The 25,787-nt window shown below is 38.6% G+C and overlaps 1 protein-coding gene across 7 annotated transcripts in view; it reads right to left on the bottom strand.

Annotated features, from left to right (window-relative positions):
• Nucleotides 1–25,787, bottom strand: part of LOC106869760 (ras GTPase-activating protein 3) — a 198,918-nt gene that overhangs the window by 154,806 nt on the left and 18,325 nt on the right. For 2 of the 7 annotated variants that reach the window (XM_089357839.1, XM_089357837.1), the window contains exon 2: nucleotides 6,662–6,729. The exons of 4 other annotated variants lie outside the window; for them this stretch is intronic. In XM_089357839.1, the coding sequence (XP_089213965.1) occupies nucleotides 6,662–6,713 (52 nt within the window). In that variant the 5' untranslated portion in view covers nucleotides 6,714–6,729. Of the gene's footprint in view, nucleotides 1–243; nucleotides 375–6,661; nucleotides 6,730–25,787 lie in introns of those variants that run through there. One more of the 7 variants, XM_089357841.1, reaches the window with a different exon arrangement.

Here is a 25,787-nt window from a genome sequence, read left to right as displayed (position 1 = left end):
GACGTCAGTGATTAGTAGAAATTATCAAAATAAGACAATTTTTTACATGAAATAAATTCGAATACAAAAATATTTTTCTGTTCTATAACACAAAATAGATAAGTATACGAAGTTTGAAAGTCTTTTCGTACCAAAAACACTACATAAAACATAAATGAAAACTGGCGCCCCCGTTTTAAAATAGATCCTGATCATTTCCAGTCTTCCATGAAAAGCATGTCTTAGCTAGGGGAAAATATTTACCTTGCTGGGAAAATCTGCCTCAACAAACTCTATTTGACTTTAACCCATAAGCTGCGATAGGCCACCTCAGTGACCAACGCGACAGTGCGACAGGCCATCTCAGTGGCCACGGAAGTAGCGCATGATCTGACCTAATTTTGATGACGTATAATGTATGCACACGATACCCTTTCACCCCGGAAAGAGTGTAGCCAATCACAGAAGGTGTTAAGAGACTGAGTATTTTTTCGAGTGATAGATCGATGTTGATCTTTACCCAAAATAGGCTTAGCAGTTCGTGTTACATACAGCAAAATCCCAGCAGTTCATGAGTTAAGCAAGCACAGAAAAGTGGACATTAAATGATGATATCAACACCATTGTGTACCCTGGGCTGCATGTTGTAAAAGATAGTTGGACAGGGCACTAAAAAGAAGGGCAGGAGTCTGTAAGGCACAGCCTCAAAAAACCCAACCAGTAAATGGAAAGCCTGGAAAAGTAAAACCACCACGATGACAACCAATGACATCAACTTGTGTAAAAGAATATCTAGCAATAAAATTTCTTGCACTAAATACTCCCCCAATCTTTCTGTCTCTCCAGAGAGAGAGAGAGAGAGAGCTAAAGAGGCAGTGAATGAGTGAATGAGAGAGAGAGAGAGAGAGATAACAAGGGTGAGTGGGTGAATGTGAGATAGAAAGACAAGCATAGTGAGTCAGAGTGGATCATTCACAAACTATTCCGTTTCAACTATAATGGATCCTTTTACGTAGTCTGGTATAATGAATAACACTTAAATACTACATTCATAAGTGTTTCAAATTAATTCATTCTCTGAAGATAACCAAAGATACTTAACGAATTTTTTTTTTTTCTTTTTTTTTTTTTTTTGCCTAACGTGCTTTATTATTAAGAATATATTTTCGGTTCGTTGATGTCTGAGACAAACTAGAGACTTGGCAGTTTGAATCAGTTTTTGTGGTTTAACTCTTCACATACTGACCCAAATAATTTCTTAATTAAACATGAAGATCAGTACAAATTATCTTGTCCAATTAGATAAGACCTAAATACCCTGGAAACCAAACCTGCTGTGCTTTCATATGACAACAATGATGGTGATTTTTTTCAAAATAATAATAATAATAATAAATACCCGGATGCAATACCAGGCAGTGGCTCTCATGGCTTCTGATCTTAATTGATTGGAAGTGTTATCATGTACATTGTTTTGTCTTCGTATAAAAGATGGGCTACAGCAAATATTCTGCTCAATACCACAGATTTGCTTGTCAGTTGTTTGACCTTAACCAGTTGAGCATGTCCCTTGGTGGCTGACGATATGTGCTTCTCTGATCATGAGCAGAAGTAGTGGGGTGCATCATAGCCATGTGTTGAGAGGAATTCTTTGGGGTTTGAATAATTCACCTTTGGAAACATGGGTGTTTTGCTCAAAATCCTTAAACAAACCTTATTCAGGGACCTTTTGAGCGGGATGGGCTACTCAACCTGAAGAAAATTCTAACTGGGCCCCACCTGCGAGGTCATGCGCTGTTTATCTTGATATGAGATCACCATGTCACGCACATATGGTTGTGATGCATGTGCCTGGTGTACCCTAATCAGACGGGTAGTCATGATGGGTATAATGGGCTTCGTATATTTTACCCCAGTGTCACTTTGATGGCATGCACTGCTCTCTCACTCAATAATAATAATAATAATAATGATAATAATAACAGGCAATTCAAGGGTGAAATGTAAGGAGTAAAAATAATAGATGTTGCAATACCAGGTGATTCGAGGGTGAAATATAAAGAAACAGAAAAGATTGAGAAATACCAGCCACTGTGGGGCGAGATAGGAAAGTTATGGGGCATGTGGAAAATAATGGTGATACCGGTGGTAATTGGAGCATTAGGAGCAGTTTCCAAGGGCTTTGAAAAACATATTAAGAATATCGGAGCTGCTGTAAGGCTCGAGGGGATCCAGAAGACAGCATTGTTGGGTACAGCTCGCATTCTAAGGAGAGTATTGTCTCTTTGAGTCACAGGAGAAAGGCACTACTTGAAATCTTTGGTGATTTGTTATTGCCTGCTTTCAAGTAAAGAATAACCAGTAATTAAGAACTATCCAAGAGTCTATCTGAATAATAATAACAATAATAATCCTTTCTACTTTAGGCACAAGGCCTGAAATTTAGGGGAAGGGGAGTAGTCGATTATTTCAACCCCAGTGTTTCATTGGTACTTAATTTATCAACCCCGAAAGGATGAAAGGCAAAGTTGACCTTGGCAGAATTTGATCTCAGAACATAGCGATGGGTGAAATACCATTAAGCATTTTATCCAGTGTGCTAACGATTCTGCCAGCTCGCTAACTAGCAGTATAACCCGGCGCTGCCAGGGATTAAGCTAGGATTATTAAGTGATCAAGTGCTTTATTTCAAACCAAAATAAGTAACATCGACATCAGATTTGAGTGAAATCCGTTGAAATTGGTTTGGCTGAAAATGGTTTGCTGGCAATTTGATTGGGAAATCCCAGAAGGAATCAGTTTATTGGTTATTTCCACTCATTGACTGTTTCTTTTTTTAAAAAGTTGCATTAGAGATCTGCATAGGAGAAGGTTGATCTGAAGGTTTGCATTGGAGATCTGGATTGGAGTAACTTAGGAAAACTTACCAACAGCCTTATCCAAAAAATAAGGGGCCTGTCCCTTCTAGGTTAACTCTAACCCTAACCCCTAACCCTAAACCAATGCTGGTGTGTTTACGTTCCCGTAACTTAACGGTTCCAATAGAATAAGTACATGGCTTACAAAGACTAAGTCCAGGGGTCGATTTGCTCGACTAAAGGCGGTGCTCCAGCATGGCCGCAGTAAAATGACTGAAATAAGTAAAAGAAAGAATAAAAGAATACATATATAGTGCTTTAAAAAAACGTGTTGATGATAACCAGGTTAATAATAGAGAAATTTACTTGCTCTGCCTCCATAGTACAATGTTTCATGCCACGTTTTTCATAATAAATAAATATATTCATTCTAAGTTTTATTATTCAGTATCAGCTCATAACAAAGTATATATAAGGATATGGTAAAGATAGAAGGGGGGGGAGGAAGTGAGAGAGAGAGAGATGTGGTGAGGGGAGGTACAAATGAACAAGCAGTGTCTAAAGAATTCTGTTGAGGTCTTAAGATGGATTGAGACGTAGCGCAAGCGTAGGAAATTGAAACATGAAAGACAGGGCAAATAGGCTAAACGCTATTGAAATCATAATAAGATTTGATGAAAGCAATATTCTGTAGTTGAATAATGAAAGAAAAACTATTGACGTAACGTTTTTAATCAAGTCCAAAATGAAAACAAATATTGATAACGCCAGCGATTATTAATACTTCAACTCGATAGTCTGATAATGAAAAAGAGCACTCATGTTCTATTGTAGACTAACTAACTAAAAAGACTGGGGGGGGGGGGACTATTCTTTGAACATAGATGACAATGATGGAAAATACTGTACTTTAAAACAGACAAGATAACTAAAACTACAGAGCTACAGAATAATAATCAGTGTTGAGTGATTTTGAGTGAGTTTTCTCTCTAGTTTTGTTTGTAGTTGTCGGTCTATCAACACAGTTCTGGTTTTATCGGTGTGAGGACGTATTCAACAACTCTAGTGGTGGTGTTGCAATGACAAAATGCACCCAGTACACTGTCGAGTGGTTTGGGGTTAGGAAGGGTATCCAGCAGTTAGAAATGAAGGTCAAACGATATGTCCGATATGCCCGAATACCAGTTGCTGTTCTAAACTAGAAATGAAGCAAACTGTGAGGGTGGTGATGACACGTGACGACAGTAGTGATGAAGACAGTGGTGATAGTAGCAGTCATGAGGGGCAAGGCAAAAGAAGAGTAGAGGAGGGTGAGGGAAGGAAGGTCAGAGAGAGGAAGTGACACAGCACATTATGCATTTTTTGTTACTTTACTTCCAGCACTTGGCTGTATAACATGTTCCAAGTACTTCTCAGTGAAAAAAAAAGAACACAAAATGTCAGAACACTGATGTCCCAGAATCCCTTCTACTCTGAACTGAGTGTTATGAATACATAGTTGTCGTAATGGAGAAGCTGTTTTCCTGTGACGAACACAATAGTGATCAGCATATTTATGTTTGAATCTGCCAGAATATATTAAGAATACACATGCAACTTGTCATTTCCTCTCTTGCTGCTCACCATGCATGCAACAATTCATTAGATCTCTGAACCAAATTTGATGACTGGCACCCGTGCCAGTGAAGTGCTAACAGCACCATCCAAGTGGGATCACTGCCAGAGCAGCGGTCTCGCTCCCTTGCCAGTGGTACGTAAAAAGCACCAATTTGAGCGCGATCATTTCCAGCTTCGCCTTACTGGCACTCGTGCCGGTGGGATGTGAACAAAACATTGGACTGACTCCTGTGCAGGTGGCACGTAAAAAACACCATTTGAGAGTGGCCGTTGCCAGTACCGCCAGACTGGCCCTCGTGTCAGTGGCACATAAAAAGCACCCACTACACTCTTGGAGTGGTTGGTGTTAGGAAGGGCATCCAGCTGTAGAAACTCTGCCAGATCAGATTGGAGTAGCCATCCGGTTCGTCAGTTCCCAGTCAAATCGTCCAACCCATGCTAGTATGGAAAGAGGACGTTAAATGATGATGATTATCATTAATCCTTTTGTTACATATTTCTGTTTGCATACACTCTGCCTTTGTTTTAACTGCCGCAGAATCCGGGAAGCCAGCCTTATGAGCCAATGGCTTGGGAAGGATATTTGAGCATTTTTTTAAAAAATTTTTTAGTTAAGGAAATTACTGCAGTATGAATGCAAGATAGATAGTAACATTGGCACAGATATAGCCATGCAGACACAGAGTTCACTTTGTTAACAGAGGGTCTCAAGATTTATTGCAGTGTTGCATCTTGGGTAAGTATCGACTACTGTAGCCTAGGACCAAAAGCAATATCTTGTGAGTGAAAGTAGTAAATGAAAAAGGCAAGTCGAAGTGGAAACTGAAGTCTGTTTAGTATGAATGGAATATTTGCATCACTTGGGCTAAGTTTAATTCTGGGAATTAGAACTGTATGACCTATGTTGGAGCCTGTTACCAATGATGGAGCCTGTTATACAATGTTCATGAAGTCTTTGCACTTTCATGCGAATTCCACTAACATAATCCTTGACTGATCGAAAGATTTCTTAGCAGCATTACAATAGCCCCTACTTTTAGGTTGAGGCGATGAGGAGGCATACCGGATGGAGTGAGTGAGTTTATGAATTCAAATGGATAGTTCTGAACCTCCTCTTCATTATTGCAGGACACTGAATCTGTGCTTAAGTACATTTTAAGTACTTCTGGTATAATATTTAGAACGTTTTCATTTATTCCAAGACGGACAGTATTTTTAGGAGATAAAATTACTAGTTTTTCCATTTCTTCTAGCATGCAGTTGTTGAAAATTTCTGGGTACAAATGTACAAATTGAAATGCAAAAGAACGATATAAAAATGGATTTATGAATGAAAATTTGGTAATTGCATTTATTTCCACCACGCAACACTTATTATTGCTAACATGTTTCAACTAACCTATACTATACACACACACAAATACATTCATATGTATATGTCTCGAGTTGTAGCTGTAATTCAAAGGGGCCAGCCTTGTCATATTCTGTGTGAGGCTGAATCTCCCTGAGAACTACGTTCATGCTATGCATGTCTGTGGAGTACTCAGCCATATGTGAGTTAATGTCATCCTTGTGTGGTAATGAAAAGTGAAAATGACAGCCAATATTTGCTGTGTCTATGTATGAACTTTTCTTTGGATTTATGTATCTACTGTCTCTCTCACTCTCTCTCTCTCTTTGACTTCCTTTGTGTTCCTCTTCTCTCCCGCTTTTGATTTAACTATGTGTATATGTATCTATGTATCTACTTCTGTTGCGATGTGATAAACATTTAAAAACGCAAAAGGAATGCCGTCACCATTCACTGTCTCTTTCACTGTCTCTTTTTCTCTCTTTCTCACTCTCTTACGTCCTCTCTGTCCTCCTCTCTCTTGTTTTGTCACTATTTGAAGCAAGTGTGACGCACACAACAGGTACGTACAAAAACAAAAAGTTAGCATATTTAATATTATTGATGATAATGATAGCAACATTTTAAGCATGTAAATCTCAAAATAAAACAGTCCCAGTTGTATATACATACATGTATATCTATCTATCTATCTAATCTATATCTATATATATATATATATATACACATACATATATATACATACATATATATATGTGTGTCTGTGTTTGTCCCCCCCCCCACTATCGTTTGACAACTGATGTTGGTGTGTTCACATCCCTGTACAAGAGACCAATAGAATAAGTACAAGGCTTACAAAGAATATGTCCTGGGATCAAATTGTTCGAGTAAAGGCAGTGCTCCAGCATGGCCGCAGTCAATTGACTGAAACAAGTAAAAGAACAAAAGAATATATATATATATATATATATATATATATATATATATAAGCACATATATGTGCTCATGTAGATACATATGAATATATGTATGCATGCACCTATATACCCAAACATATACAGATATGTATGCAAGTACACATATACCCATATGTGTGTTTGTGTGTATGTATGTATATATGTATATATATATATATATATATATATATATATATATTCATGTGTAAGTATTAATATATAAATGCACACATGTCCATATGTATATACGTACACGGGTACATATATGCTTATATTTGTATATATGCATGCCTACATATATATGCTCATGTATGAGAGTGAGTATATTCATACGTACATATATATATATATATATATATATATATATATATATATATAGTGTGTGTGTGTGTGTGTATTTGCCTGCACATATATGCTAGTGTGTGTGTGTGTGTGTATACATATGTAGTTTACACTCACATGCAGATATATACTCACATATATACACATACTCATTTTCTCACATTGCATCATATAAAAATTTCCCAATAATTTCTTCATTTCTCAAGAATAAGATTACAAGGTATTTTCATCCATTTTCATTATTGTATTTATTATCTGTACAAAATGCCCACACAAGACTGTTGGCACGTGTGTGCGTGTCTGCATGCGTGCGTGTGTTTGTATAGGCATGTGTGTCCATATACATGTGTGTATGTGTGTGTGTGTACATGTGTGGGTGTATACACAACAAAAATACATACAAAACACAAGCATAAACTAACAAACAATGAAAATATAAAACATCACTGCTGAACTGTGTAATTTGTTACTAAAAGCAAGAAACAAGTGTATCAATCATGTCTTTTTGAGGCTAAATGGGACAACCCAACAACAGCAGAGGGTGGGGGGGGATAAAGTGAGAGAGAGAGAAAAAAAGAAAGAATGAGAAGGAGAGAAAGAGTAAGAAAGAAAGAGAAAATCGTCAGATTACAACACTTCCCATCAAAATCAATTGCTTATCGTCATGTGCTTTGCCTTAAGAATTTCGTCCCTAATTGAACATCATACAAACTATTGCAGCGTGAAGAAATTTTAATTTAACATGTGAATCATATCCACTAACTAAATTCAGAAATGACATCATTCTCTCCTAATCCCCTGCTACTGCCAGCCATACTGAATCTCACCACTACTTCATCACTGCTGCCGCCTCCACTGCCACCACAGCCATCACTAACCGGTGCTTCTCCAGCTTCCTCGGACGGTACCTGGATTTAGCTTATTTTTACAACCTACTGCCCGATCGCTACAAAATATTGATTACTCAAATACTGCTTGCAAAAGCGAAAAATAAAAATGTTCTGTTGTCATCCAGACAAAACTGAAACAACCATACAAATAGATACAGCAATGTTAGGTCTCTCTTGCAGGAAGTGAACTCTTAGCACCAGTGAAAAAAGGGCCTGTACATGATATATTGAAGGGAACCTCTAGAGAATTATCTTTTATTTGTTTCAGTCAGTGGACTGTAGCCATGCTGGGGCACCGCCTTCAAGGACTTAGTCAAACAAATCAACCCTAGTACTTTTTTTTCCTTAAGCCTACTACTTATTCTATCAGTCACTTTTTGCCAAACCACTAAGTTACAGGGATGTAAACAAACTAACACCAGTTGTCAAGTAGTAGTGGAAAACAAACACAAGCACAAAGACACACACAAGCACGCGTGCACGCACACACACACACGATGGGCTTCTTTCATTTTCTGTGAACCAAATCCACTCACAAGGCTCTGGTCAACCCAAGTCTACAGTAGCAGGCACTTGCTCAAGATTCCACACAGTGGGACTGAACCTGGACCTATGCGGTTATGAAGTGAACTTCTTATCATAGGGTTGCTAAGAAATAGCAGCCAAATCCCCCATTAAAGCGCACATATATATATATATTCGAAGGGGTTCTTTCAGTTTCTGCCTACCACCAAATCTACTCACAAGGCTTTGGTTGGCCCTAGGCTGTAGTAGAAGACATTTGCCCAAGATGTCATACAGTGGGACTGAACCCGGAACCATGTGGCTGAGAAGCGAACTTCTTACCACACAGCCATGCCTGCACCTATATATAAGTAAATTCAATGTAGTTTATCTATATTTATGTTAGTGTGGATGTAATACTAAACAAAAATAACTTAAGAAAAAAAGTAAAACTAATTGAAAAAAAAAAATAAAATAATTTATTTAGCAAATAAAATGATCAGAATATTCTAGAAGAAACATTTTAAAGTGTCTGTTGAGCAGGGAAGTTTGGTGAGTGGTTAATGAATGTGTAGTTAGGTGAGGTGCTAATTAAAGCTATTTGAATCTAGGTTAATGAAACATTAATCAGATTTCATCACTTTGATTGTTTTATCTTGTTTTATTAGTATATTTTATTTTTATTCATGTAAGTGAAACCACAGATTCTACTGACTGCAGAGGGTTGAAAATGTTCTAAAAAAAAAAATAAATAAAAATATAGGAAGAGGGAAAAAAAAACAAAAAATACTTCTACCGCTGCTGCTGCTGCTGCTGCAGTGAACTTTCTCTTCTCTACCATTTTCCTTTCTCTTCCACCACCACCTCTCTCTCTCTCTCTCAATAGCAAAATTACAAACAAAACAAATATATGCTGTATCACTAGCCTTGAAAGCTTCAAACAGTATGATGCATACCACCACCACCGCCACCGTTAACTGTATAGGAACAGGCAAGGCTGCATGGTGAAGAAGTGCACTTCTTAACCATGTGGCCCAGTATGAACCCACCTTGAGCAAACTGTCTTCTACTATAGCCCCCATGCCAATCAATACCTTATGAAGGAACTTGCTAGACAGAAACTGCAGAAAGCTCATCATATATGGCCATGGGCCCGGGAACAGGGAGGTGCAGGTGGTGCAAGCGCACCCCCTAGAATTTTTGAGGAGTGCAGAACCAAAATTTGCACCCCTAATTATTTTCCTCAAAACAGTGAATAAAAAGTGATGTGTAAAAAGTAGCTTGAAAGTTAGGTTCCTTTTCAAAGAACAAAACACAAAAATAAATAACAGAAAAAAAAAAAGACCTTGTTTGTAAAAAGATTTGAACCTGGGTTTGCACCCTCTAAGCAAATTTTATTCCCGAGCCAGTGCATATCTCATGTCACCATTTTAACATCAGCTTTCCCATCCTTACGAAGGTCAGATGGAATCTGCTATGATGGATCTTCTACAGCTGGACGCACTTCCTGTTACCAACCCTCACCTGTTTCCAAGCAAGGTAATATTTCCCATGACCAGACATATTTTCACAGAAGACTGAAAATGAAGGACACCACCTACGTGATGGTGACACTTATAATGTGATGTCAAGGCAAGGAGACAGTTAAGCACACACATACATATGATGGGCTTCTTTTAGTTTCCATCTACCAATTCACAAATAAGGCTTTGGTTGTTGTTCTACTATTATAGAAGAAACCTCCACAAAGCTCCACGCAGTGGGTTTGAACCCAAAATCGTGGTTTCTCACCACACAGCCATGCCACACACACACACATATTTATATTCTTTTATTCTTTTACTTGTTTCAGTCATTTGACTGTGGTCATGCTGGAGCACCACCTTAAGGGGTTTTAGTTGAACAAATTAACACCAGGACTTATTCTTTGTAAGCCTGGTACTTATTCTATTGGTTTCTTTAGCCAAACCACTAAGTTATGAGGATGTAAACACACCAACATCGGTTGTCAAGCAATGGTAGGGGATGGCCAAACACAGACACAAACACACAAATATATATATATATATATATATATATATATATATATATATATATATACATTATCATCATTATCATCATCATCATCGTTTAACATCCACTTTCCATGCTAGCATGGGTTGGACGATTTGACTGAGGACTTGCAAGCCAGAAGGCTGCACCAGGATCCAATCTGATCTGGCAGAGTTTCTACAGCTTGATGCCCTTCCTAACGCCAACCACTCCGAGAGTGTAGTGGGTGCTTTTACGTGCCACCGGCACGAGGGCCAGTCACATGATAGACTTCTTTCAGTTTCCATGTACCAAATCTACTCATAAGGCTTTAGTTGGCTAGAGGCTATAGTAGAAGACACTTTCCCAATTGTCACATAGTGAGACTGAACTTGGAACTATGTGTTTGGGAAGCAAGCTTCTTACCACAGAGCTACACCTGCACATGCATATATACATGTGTGTGTGTGTACATGTGCATAAATGTGCATGAATGTGGATATTCAGCACCAGTTGAGTAAAGCATTATTGATGTTGACATTCCTCGTTGACATAAAAACCAGACCAGCCACTCCGAGCATTCAGAGACCTTACGTGAAAACAGGAGTTGGCAACAGAAAGAGTATCCAGTCGCAAAAACCTGTCTCAAGTAACTCATCACCTGCCCCCATCATCCAAACCCATGCTGGCAGGGGGGGAAAAAAGGGACATTAAACAAACCAACAAAAACAAGCAAATGAGGAAAACAATAAAAGATCCTACTACCAATTCTCTAGATGAGAAAAGAAAAAGTCAGTCTTTGGCCATGTCCATCTTGGCTGAATCAGTTGTGGCCATCACACCAAAATCTATATGACCAATGAGGGAATCTCTTACATGATCACTCAACCTGCAAAAAGTGGCAGCTAAATTCCGACAAATCATGACTTGGTCATTTTGGAAAATGCCATCCTGGGTACCCAGCTCATAGGGAAAAAATGGGGATGGGGATGGTCATGGCTGGAATGTCTTTGATCATAGATCTACTCATCAGGGTTGACCTAGGGTTAAACAACAACAATCAGAATCTGCAGGTATACTGAAATAAATTGGATGGTGGAGAGAGTACAGCATGTCCAGGTGGCAACCTGGTACCTCTATACAGTTAATTATGGTGACACATGGTTTCGGGGCTTAGGTGTTGGACTCATGATTGTAAGGCTGAGGTTTCAATTCCTGGACTGGGTGATGTGTTGTGTTCTTGGGTAAAACACTTCGTTTCACATTGCACCAGTCCACTCAGCTGGCAAAAATGAGTAATCCTACAATGAACTGGCGTCCAGTCCAGGTAGGGAATATATACGTCACGAAACTGGGAAACCGGCCCTTATGAGTCAGCATGACTTGAGAAAATTACTTTACCATACAGTTAAATGTCAAGTGAAGGAGTATTTTCATGACCTTCATTTGACCTGTTAGAAATAGCAACCAACGGCAACGAGCTAGCAGAAACGTTAGCACACCAGGCGAAATGCTTAGCGGTATTTCATCTGCCGCTACGTTTTGAGTTCAAATTCCGCCAAGGTCGACATAGCATTTCATCTTTTCGGGGTGAATTAAATAAGTACCAGTTACGCACTGGGGTCGATGTAATCGACTTAACCCCTTTGTCTGTCCTTGTTTGTCCCCTCTATGTTTAGCCCCATGTGAGCAATAAAGAAATAAGAAATAGCAACCAAATCACCCTCAAATCAGACCCTGTCAAAATGATATATTGAATAATGTGGTCTCTGGAATCTTGCGCATTCAAAAAACAAAAAACTAGTCAGTTATGGCTGGCATACTTTTGATCACAGGTCTGTTTGATTAGTGTTGACCTAGGGCTAAACAACAACAAACAATGACTTTCTACATTTTGGGGTGTGCAGCATGGCCCTTAGCTATGCTGTTGCATGATACAACTGAAACAAAAGATCTGTGGTTTGCACTTAATTCAACCAACTACCTTTGTGGTCTGCTGGATTGGAACTAGCCTAGGGTTAAATAACGACAACAACAAAAACAGTAGCAGTAGCAGCCATCATTCACCCTTTCTATCAAGCTTGATCCAAACTCCACTGGACCACAACAAACACTGAAAAGACCTTAAACTAAGAGAATTACTGAGGCTAGCTTCAAGTGTGTGTGTGTGTGTGTGTGTGTGTGTGTGTGTGTGTGTGTGTGTGCCAGTTTTGCACCAAAGTCTTTGAGTCATTAACTCAAAATGTAATTACACTACTTACCCAAGTGCTTTGGTAATGAACAATGTTCAGTGTTGTTAAGCTATGATTGCACAGTGGAATGTATGTATATATGTATGTATGTATGTATGTATGTATGTATGATGTATGTATGTAGTTGTGGTAGTGGTAGCCATAGTGGTGGCAAGGAATACATTTGGTTCCAGCAAGAAGCTAATTTAGAGACTTGTCTTCAACAATAATGAAAAAGTCCACTTGCTTTACTAACCTGGTTATGTTGATAAGGCAAACAAATGCATACACACATATACACATACATAACGACATGCATAGAAGCATACATACATACATAAAGATATAGCCACATGCATGCATACATGAATACATAACCATGTGCGCACATACATAACCACATGCATACATGCAGAAATAGCCACATGCATGCATGCATACATACATACATGATGAGTAATCCCTATAAGCAATCACATGACAATCCAGAACCAAATAAATAAACAAATAAAAAAATATAGTGCTAATAATCTCCTAATCTCACTTCTGCCAGAATGTGGGGGAGGCTGAGGAAGTATGGGATGAGGGGAGGGGGCTAGATGATGGATAGGAAAAGATGAAGTGAGAAGAAGACAAAGAGGATGAATAATAAAGGGAAAGAAAGAGAAGAGGGAAAGACAAGACAAAGGAGAAAGAAAAGACAAAGACGATGATGGAGAATGGGAGAATAATGAGAAGTGGGAGAGAGAAAGGAGAAAGACGACAGAGAAGAGGGAAAAGATGCAAAAGAAAGAGAGGAAGGAGACACAAGAGAAAGAAGAAGAAGGAAACGAAAGAAAACGGGGAAAGGTGAGGAGATAGGAGAAGGAAAAAGAAAATGAAAGAAAAATCAACAAGTGAAAAAGACTATGGAGAAAATGGGGGGGGTCTAAAAAATTAAACAAAAATATTCTTTTCCATTCTAGGCACAAGGCCCAAAATTTTTGGGGAGGCAGCCAGTCGATTAGATCAACCCCAGTACACAACTGGTACTTAATTTATTGACTCTGAAAGAATGAAAGGCAAAGTCAACCTCAGCGGAATTTGAACTCGGAATGTAAAGACAGACAAAATACTGCCAAGAATTTCACCAGACATAACTGACTAGTTTTTTTTGTTTTTTTTTTGTTTTTTTTTTTTTTTTGAATGCACAAGATTCCAGAGACCACATTATTCAATATATCATTTTGACAGGGTCTGATTTGAGGGTGATTTGGTTACTATTTCTTATTTCTTTATTGCCCACAAAGGGTTAAACATCGGACAGACAAAGGGATTAAGTAAGTCGATTACATCGACACCAGCGCGTAACTGGTACTTAATTTATCGACCCCAAAAGGATGAAAGGCAAAGTTGACCTCAGGGGAATTTGAACTTGGAACGTAACGCAGATGAAATACCGCTAAGCATTCCACCAGGCATGCTAATGTTTCTGCCAACTCACCACCTTAAGAAACAAAAATATTGACAAAGAAATATTCGTTTTCCTGAAGTGTGATGTTGTTGTTTATCCCCAAGTCATTCCTGACCAAGCAAAGATGACCAAATGTGTTCCAGAAATCATCACCATCATTGTTTTAACATTCAATTTTCCATGCTTACATTGGTCAAAGTACAGGGTGGGCCAAAAGTCAGACACCAATATTAGAACTCTATATATCACACACATATAGCAAAGCAAAGTGATATTTCCCCAGGTGAAGGAGTGGCTGTGTGGTAAGAAGCTTGCTTCCCAACCACATGGTTCCAGGTTCAGTCCCACTACATGACACCTTGGGCAAGGGTCTTCCACTATAGCCTCGAGCTGACCAAACCTTTGTGAGTTTATTTGGTAGACAGAAACTGAAAGAAACCAGTCATATATATATATATATATATATATATATATATATATATATACACACACACACACACACACACACACACACATATATATGCATGTATGTATGTATGTATGTATATGTATGTATCTATGTGTCTGTGTTTGTCCCCTCACCATCGCCTGACAACTGATATTGGTGTTTATGTCCCAGTAACTTAGTGGTTCGGCAAAAGAGACCGATAGAATAAGTATGAGGCTTACAAAGATTAAGCCCTGGGGGTTGATTTGTTTGACTAAAGGCAGTGCTCCAGCATGGCCACAGTCAAATGACTGAAGCAAGTTTATCGCAGAATATTGGAAATGAATGATACTGCTGAATAGATAATGTGTGTCTGTCTGTCTGTCTGTCTGTGTGTCTGTCTGTCTGTCTGTCTGTCTGTCTGTCTGTCTGTCTGTCTGTCTGTCTGTCTGTCTCCAACCACTGTTTGACAGCTGGTGCTGGTTTGTTTACATACCTGCAACTTAGCAGTTTGGCAAAAGACATCAATAGAATAAATACTAAACTTAAAAAGAAGTACTATGTCCAACTAAATCTTCCAAATGAAACAAAAAAACAAAAAAAAAATAGATATGGCTCCGGGTTCAGTCCCGCTGCATGGCACCTTGGGCAAGTGTCTTCTATTATAGCCTCGGGCCGATCAAAGCCTTGTGAGTGAATTTGGTAAATGGAAACTAAAAGAAGCCCTTCGTGTGTGTGTGGGGGGGGGGTCTGTGTTCGTTCCCCCCAACATCGTTTGACAACCGATGCTGATGTGTTTATGTCCCGTAACTTAGCGGTTCAGCAAAAGAGACCACTAGAATAAGTATTAGGCTTACAAAGAATAAATACTAGGGTCGATTTGCACGACTAAAGGCGGTGCTCCAGCATGGCTGCAGTCAAATGACTGAAACAAGTCAAAGAATAAAAGAAGAATGAAAACATACATACATACATATATACATACAGACATACATGCATACATATACATTCACACGCATACACAAAAAGAGAAAGAGAGAGGGTCTCTTATCCCATCAAGCTTCAGTTTCACTAAGTAACATAAATATTTCCGGCATGAATTTGTCTTCAACAAACAAGCTATCAAATATTTGTCCACTGAAAACCAATCAGTTTCACAGTATTATTTGTAAAACAATCACACCAAATGCCAAGTCATGCAATACTATCAACAAGCTTTACCCTGTTGGTGCTGTTATGCACCAGTTCAGTCCTAACAAAGCCGACCGAGTCTTATGGTCCGTGATATTCAAAGTATGACCATTCTTTGCTTCATTCAGAATGTATCTAAGAACTACAAGCTACATAGGCATAAGGAACGGCTGGGCTGTGTGGTAAAGATGCTTGCTTTGCAACCATGTAGTTCCAGGTTCGGTCCCACTTCATGGCACCTTGGGTGTCTTTTATTATAGCCCGGGGCCAACCAATATGTTGTGAGTAAATTTGACAGACAGAAGCTGTGTCGAAGCCTGTTGCATATGTTCTTTTATTCTTTTACTTGTTTCAGTCATTTGACTGTGGCCATGCTGGAGCACTACCTCTAGTCAAGCAAATCGACCACAGGAGTTATTCTTTGTAAGCCTAGTACTTATTCTATCGGACTCTTTTGCCGAACCACTAAGTTACGGGCACCTAAACATACCAACATCGATTGTCAAGCGATGTTGGGGGGACAAACACAGACACACAAACACACACATATATATATACATATACATATATACGACAGGCTTCTTTTAGTTTCCATCTACCAAATCCACTCACAAGGCTTTGGTCAGCCCGAGGCTATATTAGAAGACACTTGCCCAAGGTGCCATGCAGTGGGACTGAACCCGAAACCATGTGGTTGGTAAGCAAACTACTTACAACACAGCCACACCTGTGTGTATGAGTGTATGTATGTATGCATGTGCATATGTATGTATGCATGTGTATAAGTGTGTATGTGTATGCATGAATGTGTATGTATGTATGCATGTATATGTGTGTGTTTGTATTTGTCCCCCACCGCTGCTAGACAGCCAGTGTCGGCTTGTTTACATCCCTGTAACCTAACAGTTCAGTAAAAGACAGATTAAGTACCAGGTTTGAAAATGATAATTACTGGGGTCAGTTTGGACAACTAGACCCTTCAAGGCATGGCCACAGTCCAATAACTGAACAAGTAAAATGTAAAAAAAATAAAGGCATAGGAGTGGCTGTGTGGTAAGTAGCTTGCTAACAAACCACATGGTTCGGGGTTCAGTCCCACTGCGTGGCACCTTGGGCAAGTGTCTTCTACTATATCCTCGGGCCGACCAAAGCCTTGTGAGTGGATTTGGTAGACGGAAACTGAAAGAAGCCCGTCGTATATATGTATATATATATATATATATATATATATATATATATGTTTGTGTGTATTTATGTTTGTGTGTGTGTGTTTGTCCCCCCAACATCGCCTGACAACCGATGCTGGTGTGTTTACGTCCCCATAACTTAGCAGTTCGGCAAAAGAGACCGATAGAATAAGTGCTAGGCTTTCAAAGAATAAGTCCTGGGGTCGATTTGCTCGACTAAAGGCGGTGCTCCAGCATGGCCACAGTCAAATGACTGAAACAGGTAAAAGAGTAAAAGAGAGTATACGCTATCTAAAGTATCCTTTATTTTATTTTATTTTTAACGTGCTACAGTATAATTGTGGGACATTTTGCTGCTATTTCTAGTTGGTCAAGTAATCAACAGAACAGACCCTTCAATTTATAAATGCCCAGACTTTCATCTCTTCAATAAAGATGAATCTAATTTTCAGTAAATGAACCTCACTGTCATACAAGCAGTGTCACTCATTTGCAATCTTCCACAAAACCATGTCTGACTCTTGTGATGTTTGTGTTAGAAGAACCAGGGGAAATATTATCTTACTTAGAATCAGATGAGCGTTGGTAACATGCCAGGATTATTAGAATGGGTACATTGTTTTCTTGCCTGTGTGCTGTAAACGACAACAAAGAAAGACCTGGCAACAGGAAGGGTTGTTGGCACTCCATCGCTTACAACGTCGAGGGTTCTAGTTGATCCGATCAACGGAACAGCCTGCTCGTGAAATTAACGTGCAAGTGGCTGAGCACTCCACAGACACGTGTACCCTAACCACTGGGCCATTGCGCCTCCACACAAAAGGAAGGGTATCTAGCCATAAAACATTGCTTCAGAAAAGTCCCTTTCAACCCATACCAGTATGGAAAAGCAAATGTAAGAAATACAATGATGATGATGATAATGATGGGGTGAGGTTTGGTGATGATATTGATGGATGATGACTATAATGATGATGATTGCTTGGACAAAGCATTAAGCATAATTTTTCTTTCTTCTTTTTAATGAAAACCACTATATAACTAACTACCAGATCGCTGGCAACAAATATGATTCAGATTATAGAAACTAGAATACAAAAAATGGAAAAAAAAAAAAAAAGAAAAAAAACGGAAGTCTTAAAAGACATTCCAGAATCAGATAATTGTTTGAGTGAGACAGGAGGGGCAGAAATTTCACTTCTCCCACTCCAGAAGAAAAATAAAATAATAATAATAATAATAATAATAATAATAATAGGCGGGCAGAATTGAAGAAGGAAGAAAGAGAAAAAAAAGGAAGAGGATAAGAATCCAGAGTTAACTCGAACAGGAAAAAAAAAAAGAAAGAAGTACAAGGAGGTGGGGGGAAAGGGTGCCTGGTACAGGAAGTAAATGAACTGGAATCGGTTTGATGACAGAGAGGAGCAACATTTCATAAGCAGATGATAAACTTTGATATATATATATATATATATATATATATATATATATATATATATATATATATATATATATACATACATAATATATATATATATATATATATATATATATATATACATACATAATATATATATATATATATATATATATATAATGGAATGTTTTCTACCACAATAATAATGGTGGTGGTGACAACAAACCAGGAAATGGAATGGAGTGAAAGCCATAAGGAAGACTGATTATGCATAAAACATTCTTTTTCTACACAACACCCACCTCCAGCATATATTACAAGTACACACACACACACACACACACACACATATGTATATACATAAACACATACATATATCAGTTCATTGAGTTCCTTCATATATTTCTCACTCCTGTTGACATTGCCGTTTAGTAATAAATACAGCCGCCAGAGAAAGAGAGCGAAGGCAAGGAAGGTAACGTCACTTCCATGCTTTTTGTTCTCCTTTTGCTAAGAGAGACACCCTTACACACACACACACACACAAACACACATGCATGTGTGTACTACCACCATCATGGGATGTGGGGGGAAGGTGAGGTCAAAGTGATGTGGAGATGTGATGACGCTAGTGAGGAGGATTACAATAGCAAGATAGAGAAAGAAGTATTCTTTTCTACGCTAGGCACGAGGCCCAAAATTTTTGGGGAAGGGGGGGGGGGGGGTCAGTCGATTAGATCGACCCCAGTATGCAACTGGCACTTAATTTATCGACCCTGAAAGGATGAAAAGCAAAGTCGATCTCAGTGGAATACCGCTAAGCATTTCGCCTGGTGTGCTAATGTTTCTGCCAGATTGCCACCTTTAACAAAATAATAATCTTTTCTACTCTAGGCACAAGGCCCGAAATTTGGGGGGAGGAGGGACCAGTCGATTAGATTGACCCCAGTACGCAACTGGTACTTAATTTATCGAATCCCAAAAAGGATGAAAGGCAAAGTCAATGTCGGTGGAATTTGAACTCAGAACATAAAGACAGACAAAATACTACGAAGCATTTCACCCGGTGTTCTAACGTCTCTGCCAGCTCACCGCCTTAGAGAGAAAGAAATATTGTGTAACATATGTCTGCTTGCATCCTTTAACTGTAACCATGTTTGTTTTTGTTGTTGTTAACACTCAAGTTGGCACTAATCAAGCAGACTGATCACCAAAATGGCATTCCAAACCATGACCATCTCATCTTATTTTCAAGAGTTATAGGTGCAAGCATAGCTGTGTGGTAAAAAGCTTGCTTTGCAATCACATGGTTCCGTGGCACCTTGGGCAAATGTCTTCTATTGTATCCTTGGGCCAACCAAAGTCTTGTGAGTGGATTTGGTAGACAGAAACTGAAAGAAGCCTGCATTGCGTGTCTTTTGTGTCTGTTTGTCCCCCATCCCTGTCCGACAGACAGTGTTGGTGGGTTTACGTACTTGTAACTATGCAGTTCAGCAAAAAGAGACTGACAGAATAAAATACCAGGCTTAAAAAGAAATAGGTACTGGAGGTCAATTCATTCAACTAAAAATCCTTCAAGAAGGCAGTGCTCCAGCATGGCCCCAGTCTAATGACTGAAACAAGTAAGAGATAATTGCCCAACCCAGACTATATTATCTAATGTATCCATTAAGACAATAAGGTGTGGTTCAAATTTAAGAGAGATTTGGCTGCTACTTCTACTGGGTTGGGTGACCGCATAGAGAGTGTCTATGTTACTGGGAGTCTCTCAGTAACGACATAAGAGAAACAGCTGCAGTTGCTTAAGTCACAGCTTTCTGTTACTGGTGTTCATGTTCCATCCTATTCCCAGAGTGTTTCAGTAGAAAGGCAGAGTTTTGTTTTGTATTTTTGGTTTTCATTTGTTTTACTACATCTGTAAAGACTTACTAACACTAAATAAAGACATCACATCATATATAAAAGACATAGACACATACACGCACACACGCAAAAGGACATTATATCCCATTGAATAAAACTTCTACATAGACACACATAAAGACATACAGATATATACACACATATCTACTATAGTTGGTGTGCACGTGTGTTGTGTGTGTGTGTGTGTGTGTGTGTGTGTGTGTGTGTGTGTGTGTCAGCAAAGCATAAATGCACTCAGACAATACACATACCTGCAAGACTTACTGGCACTCAGACATTTTAATAAAATATATATATATATATATATATATATATATATATATATGTATATGTATGAGAGGCTGTGTGCTAAGTAGCTTGCTTACCAACTACATGGTTCCAGGTTCAGTCCCACTGTGTGGCACCTTAGGCAAGTGTCTTCTACTATCGTCTCATGCCAACCAAAGCCTTGCGAGTGAATTTGGTAAATGGAAACTGAAAGAAGCCCGTCGTATATGTGTGTGTGTGTGTCTGTCCCCCCACCATCGCTTGACAACCGATGTTGGTTTAGCAGTTCAGCAAAAGTGACCAATAGGATAAGTATTAGGCTTACAAAGAATAAGTCCTGGAGTTGATTTGATCGACTAAAGGCAGTGCTCCAGCATGGCCGCAGTCAAGTGACTGACACAAGTAACAGAGTAAAAGAATATATATATATATATATATGAGAAAAACAGCACCATGATGCAATTCACTCTGCCAGAAATTTGAAAACGACATGCTGTACCACTTGGCATTCACACCGGAAACTCCAATATGAACATTTCAGAATCTGAAGACAGTGCAATCTGAAAACATGTACCAAGAGTGATAAAAACCAAACATCCAGTCAACATCATCGTGTTTGGAGTGATCACTAATGATGGCTACGTTATGTCTCCATTCATCTTCCCACATGGCCTCAGACTCAACACAGAAGCCTACACCAAGTGCTTGGAAGAGGTAGTGCTGCTCTGGGTCTAGAGGGTGGCCACTGGAAGGCCCTATGTCTGGCAACAGGACTCTAAACCATGCCACACAAGCAAGAGGACCCAGTCATGGCTGTCAGACAATTTCTGTAACCACATCACCTGTAACATCTAGCCACCTAACTCCTCAGACTGCAACCCCTTTCATTATTATATGTGGGGCACAGTTGAGCGAGAGACCAACAAAACTCCTTATAAGATCAAAGATGAAATGAAGGCATGTATTATGGCAGCATTCACTAACTTAAACAAGGAGACCATCCAGAAGAGTTGCAGGAGATTCTGAAGTCGTCTGGAGGCTGTGGCTGAAGCCAATGATGGTTTTATTGAATAAATTTACTCTTTAGTATTCCAAGATATTTTTATGTAATTTTGGTAAATATATCTGTTAAAATGAGATGCCAGTGTTATTTTCATTTTTGCGTAACTTAAACAGTTTATTCACCGCACCCTGTATATATATATATATATATATATATATATATATAATGTTTTAAATCTTTTTAATTTGTTTATGGGAAACGTTTTTAATATACAAATAAAGTTCCTATTCCATTATGCCAGCCACAGTCTAATGGTGTTGACTGATGAACCAGTTTTTTGAAGTTGCATCTAGCTGTACCAATATAATGTAGGATAAATATAGTAATAATAACAATAATCCTTGGAAGATCTTAACCTTTTTGTTACCACATTTATTCTGAGATGCTCTGTGTTTCTTTCAATTAATTAATTTAAATATAACAAAGAATTTAGTAAAATAACTTAGTTATCATTAAGCTAGTGTTAGGAACATAAATTGTGATCAAGGTTTGGTGAAAGATTTTAATTCAAAACTTATGAAAACATGACACTTAGATATATAGAGCCAGAGGTGGTTTCAGCTGGGTTGGTATCAAAAGGGTTAAGAGACATGTGATTTGTGGAAAGACACATAGCGATGCATTAAAATATCTATAAATTCTATCCAAGGATTATTGTTGTTATTATTACTATATATATATATATGTTCTTTTTATTCTTTTACTTGTTTCAGTTATTTGAATGCAGCCATGCCGGAGCACCCTTTTACTACCAGAGACCATCTTTAATTCTATGATAAAAACTTCCCATTTTGAAATGATCTATATTAACTCTTTAGGATTCAGATTACTCTATCAAATGTAATCCTTATTTATTCACATTATTTTGAATTAAACATGCATTATCTTGTAACTTTGAGATTTTGTGATGTAGTTGATTTTTTTTTTTCTTTAGAATGACATTGTAGGGTAGATGTGAAAGGTTTGATATGGCCAGTTTGGACGTAAAAGTGGTAGAATATTTGGGCCGGATATGACTGGTTCAAATGTAAAAGGGTTAAAAACCTTCCATCAAAATTTAATGCTAATCTATGCTCCAAACCCCATTGTAATAATGGTTGCAAATTTTGGCACAGAGTCAGCAATTTTGGAAGAGAGGAGGAAGTCAATTATATCAACCCCAGTGTTTAACTGGTACATGTTTAATTGACTCCAAAAGGAAGAAAGGCAGTCAACCATAGCAGAATTTGAACTCGGAACATGAAGACAGACAAAATGCTGCTGAGCATTTTGCCCAGCATGCTAACAGTTCAGCCAACTCAAAACTTTATTCCTGCTAGTTTGAAATTTTGGCACAAGGTCAGCAAGTTCAGGGAGGTGATAATTACATCGACCCCCCCCCCCCCGCAGTACTTGGCTGGTAGTTATTTTATCAACCTCGAAAAGATGAAAGGCAAAGTCAACCTCGGCAGCATTTGAACTAAGAACATAAAAACATGTGAAATACCCATTTCTTTACTGCCCACAAGGGGCTACACACAGAGGGGACAAACAAGGACAGACAAATGGGTTAAGTCGATTATACTGACCCCAGTGCATAACTGGTACTTATTTAATTGACCCCCGAAAGGATGAAAGGCAAAGTTGACCGCGGCGGAATTTGAACTCAGAATGTAGCGGCAGACGAAATACCGCTAAGCATTTTGCTTGGCAATGCTAATGATTCTGCCAGCTCACTGCCTTATTCTTGCTAGTGATGATAATAATAATAATAATAATAATAGCATGCAATCTTTCAGAGTTATTTATTATTTTCAAAATTATATGAAACAAGGGCAGTCTATTTCAGCAGAAATGTAACAATGGAAGGTTTAGATATTTCTCAGACAATGACTCTAATGATGCACATTATAAAAGAAAGCATCTTCATAAGTTTCACATCTGTTTAAGATGTCAAGACACCCAGCAACTTCACCTCTTCAAGTAATCGTATACAGTGTGTACTAGTGTGTGCAGACATAAGTGTCATCTTTGGTAAATAACACTTAAAATATGTAGTACCAAGTTAGAAGGCACCACTTAATTCCATTATGCTATTATGCTATAGACAAGAGTTATAACTACCATATGAAACAAAGCAATTATTTCTATTCTTAGAAGTGTTATGAAAGAACATTTTACACTCAAGGTATCAGTTAAAAAATTTCAATCAAAACGGCTAAAGTGTAAACCAACAGTCATGGTTCACTCAGTTTGTGACCCACTCGGTCGGTCATCAAAAATCAGTGAGACAGCAGGCATAGGATACACGGCATTAACACAGAGACTATGTAGTTTGCTGGCTAATAATCCTTCTGTCATGAATGAAGAGAGGCGCAATGGCCCAGTGGTTAGGGCAGCGGACTCACGGTCATAGGATCGCGGTTTCGATTCCCAGACCAGGCGTGGTGAGTGTTTATTGAGCGAAAACACCTAAAGCTCCATGAGGCTCCGGAAGAGGGTGGTGGCAAACCCTGCTGTACTCTTTCATCACAACTTTCTCTCAGTCTTTCTTTCTGTTTCTGTTGTACCTGTATTTCAAAGGGTCAGCCTTGTCACACTGTGTCACGCTGAATATCTCCAAGAACTTGAACTCAGAACATAAAGACAGACGAAATACCGCTAAGCATTTCACCCAGCATGCTAACATTTCTGCCAGCTCGCCGCCTTGCAAAATTCTACAATATTCTTTTCTACTCTAAGCACAAGCACAAGGCCTGAAATTTTGCAGGGAGAGGGACCAGTCGATTAGATCCACCTCAGTACACAAATTTATCGACCCTGAAAGGAAGAAAGGCAAAGTCGACCTCAGCAGAATTTGAACTCAGAACATAAAGACAAACGAAATACTGCTAAGCATTTCGTCTGGTGTGCTAATGTTTCTGCCAGCTCGCTGCCTTAAGACAAAAGATTTATTGATTGAATGGCAATGTTATCTCTGACTATGACTGACATACAATAAATAAATATGTTTAAAAATAAACTTATGCCTTGCCATAATATTTCTTCAAAATCTGGCTTTTGGTGGTGTTCACCGGCAGAATTCTTTACCATATAAATAATTCCAGGCTTTAAATAAGTCAAATAGTGAAAAAACCTACACCACCATTACTACTACTGCTGCTGCCACCACCACCACCACCACCACCACCACCACTACTACTACTACTACTACTACTACTACTACTACTACTACTACTACTAGCTTCTGTATGACACCACAAGTCCCAAGAATAGTATCCAGACTGAAGTGACCTTATGCGAAAATTAGTCAATTCAAATGCTCCTATTTACGACCAATGCTATAGGTTTATGTAGCAAGTTGTTTACTGCTGCATGGAGTCATCATTCGGCTGACATATCCCAATTGGAAAAAAAAAAAAAAAAAAGAAGAAAAACGGGGTACAGAATGGTATTTTAATACATGTACACCCTCATATGGACTTTATATGTCAAACCTTTTTCGGAATGCACAAGATATGTAGAGACACAATGAAATTACAGATATTTGGCTAATAATAGATTTATATCTAATTACTGAAAAAATAATAAAATAAAATAAAACATTTGCAGCTTTGCAGTGGTTAGGGTATATTAGTGATATAAGGCCGTCTGGCAGCAAACTCGTTTTAAATATTTATCAAAGAACCGCGTCCAAGACAAAACGCAATGACAGACATCATTATCATTTGAATTATCTTTAAGGGGGCAAGCTGGCAGAACTGTTAGCACGCTGGGCGAAAAGCATTTTGTCCATCTTTATGTTCTGAGTTCAAATTCCACTGAAGTTGACTTTGCCTTTCATCCTTTCGGGAGTCAACGAAATAAGTACCAGTTACGCACTGGGGATCAATGTAATCGACTAGCCCCCACCCTCAAAATTTCAGGCCTTGTGCCTATATTAGAAAGGATTATTTGTATTATCTTTGCATCTTTTATCTTTTACTTGTTTAAAGCTATTAGGCTGCGGCCATGCTGGGGCACTGCCTTCAAGAATTTTAGTCACACAATTTGACCCCAGTACTTATTCTATGTTTTTTGGGGTTTTTTTTAAGCCTGATACTTATCCTATCAGTCTATTT

This window comes from Octopus bimaculoides, chromosome 9 (genome assembly GCF_046866305.1).
Source record: "Octopus bimaculoides isolate indiv1 chromosome 9, ASM4686630v1, whole genome shotgun sequence".
NCBI lineage: Eukaryota > Metazoa > Mollusca > Cephalopoda > Octopoda > Octopodidae > Octopus > Octopus bimaculoides.
This window is presented reverse-complemented; position numbering and strand designations above follow the sequence as displayed.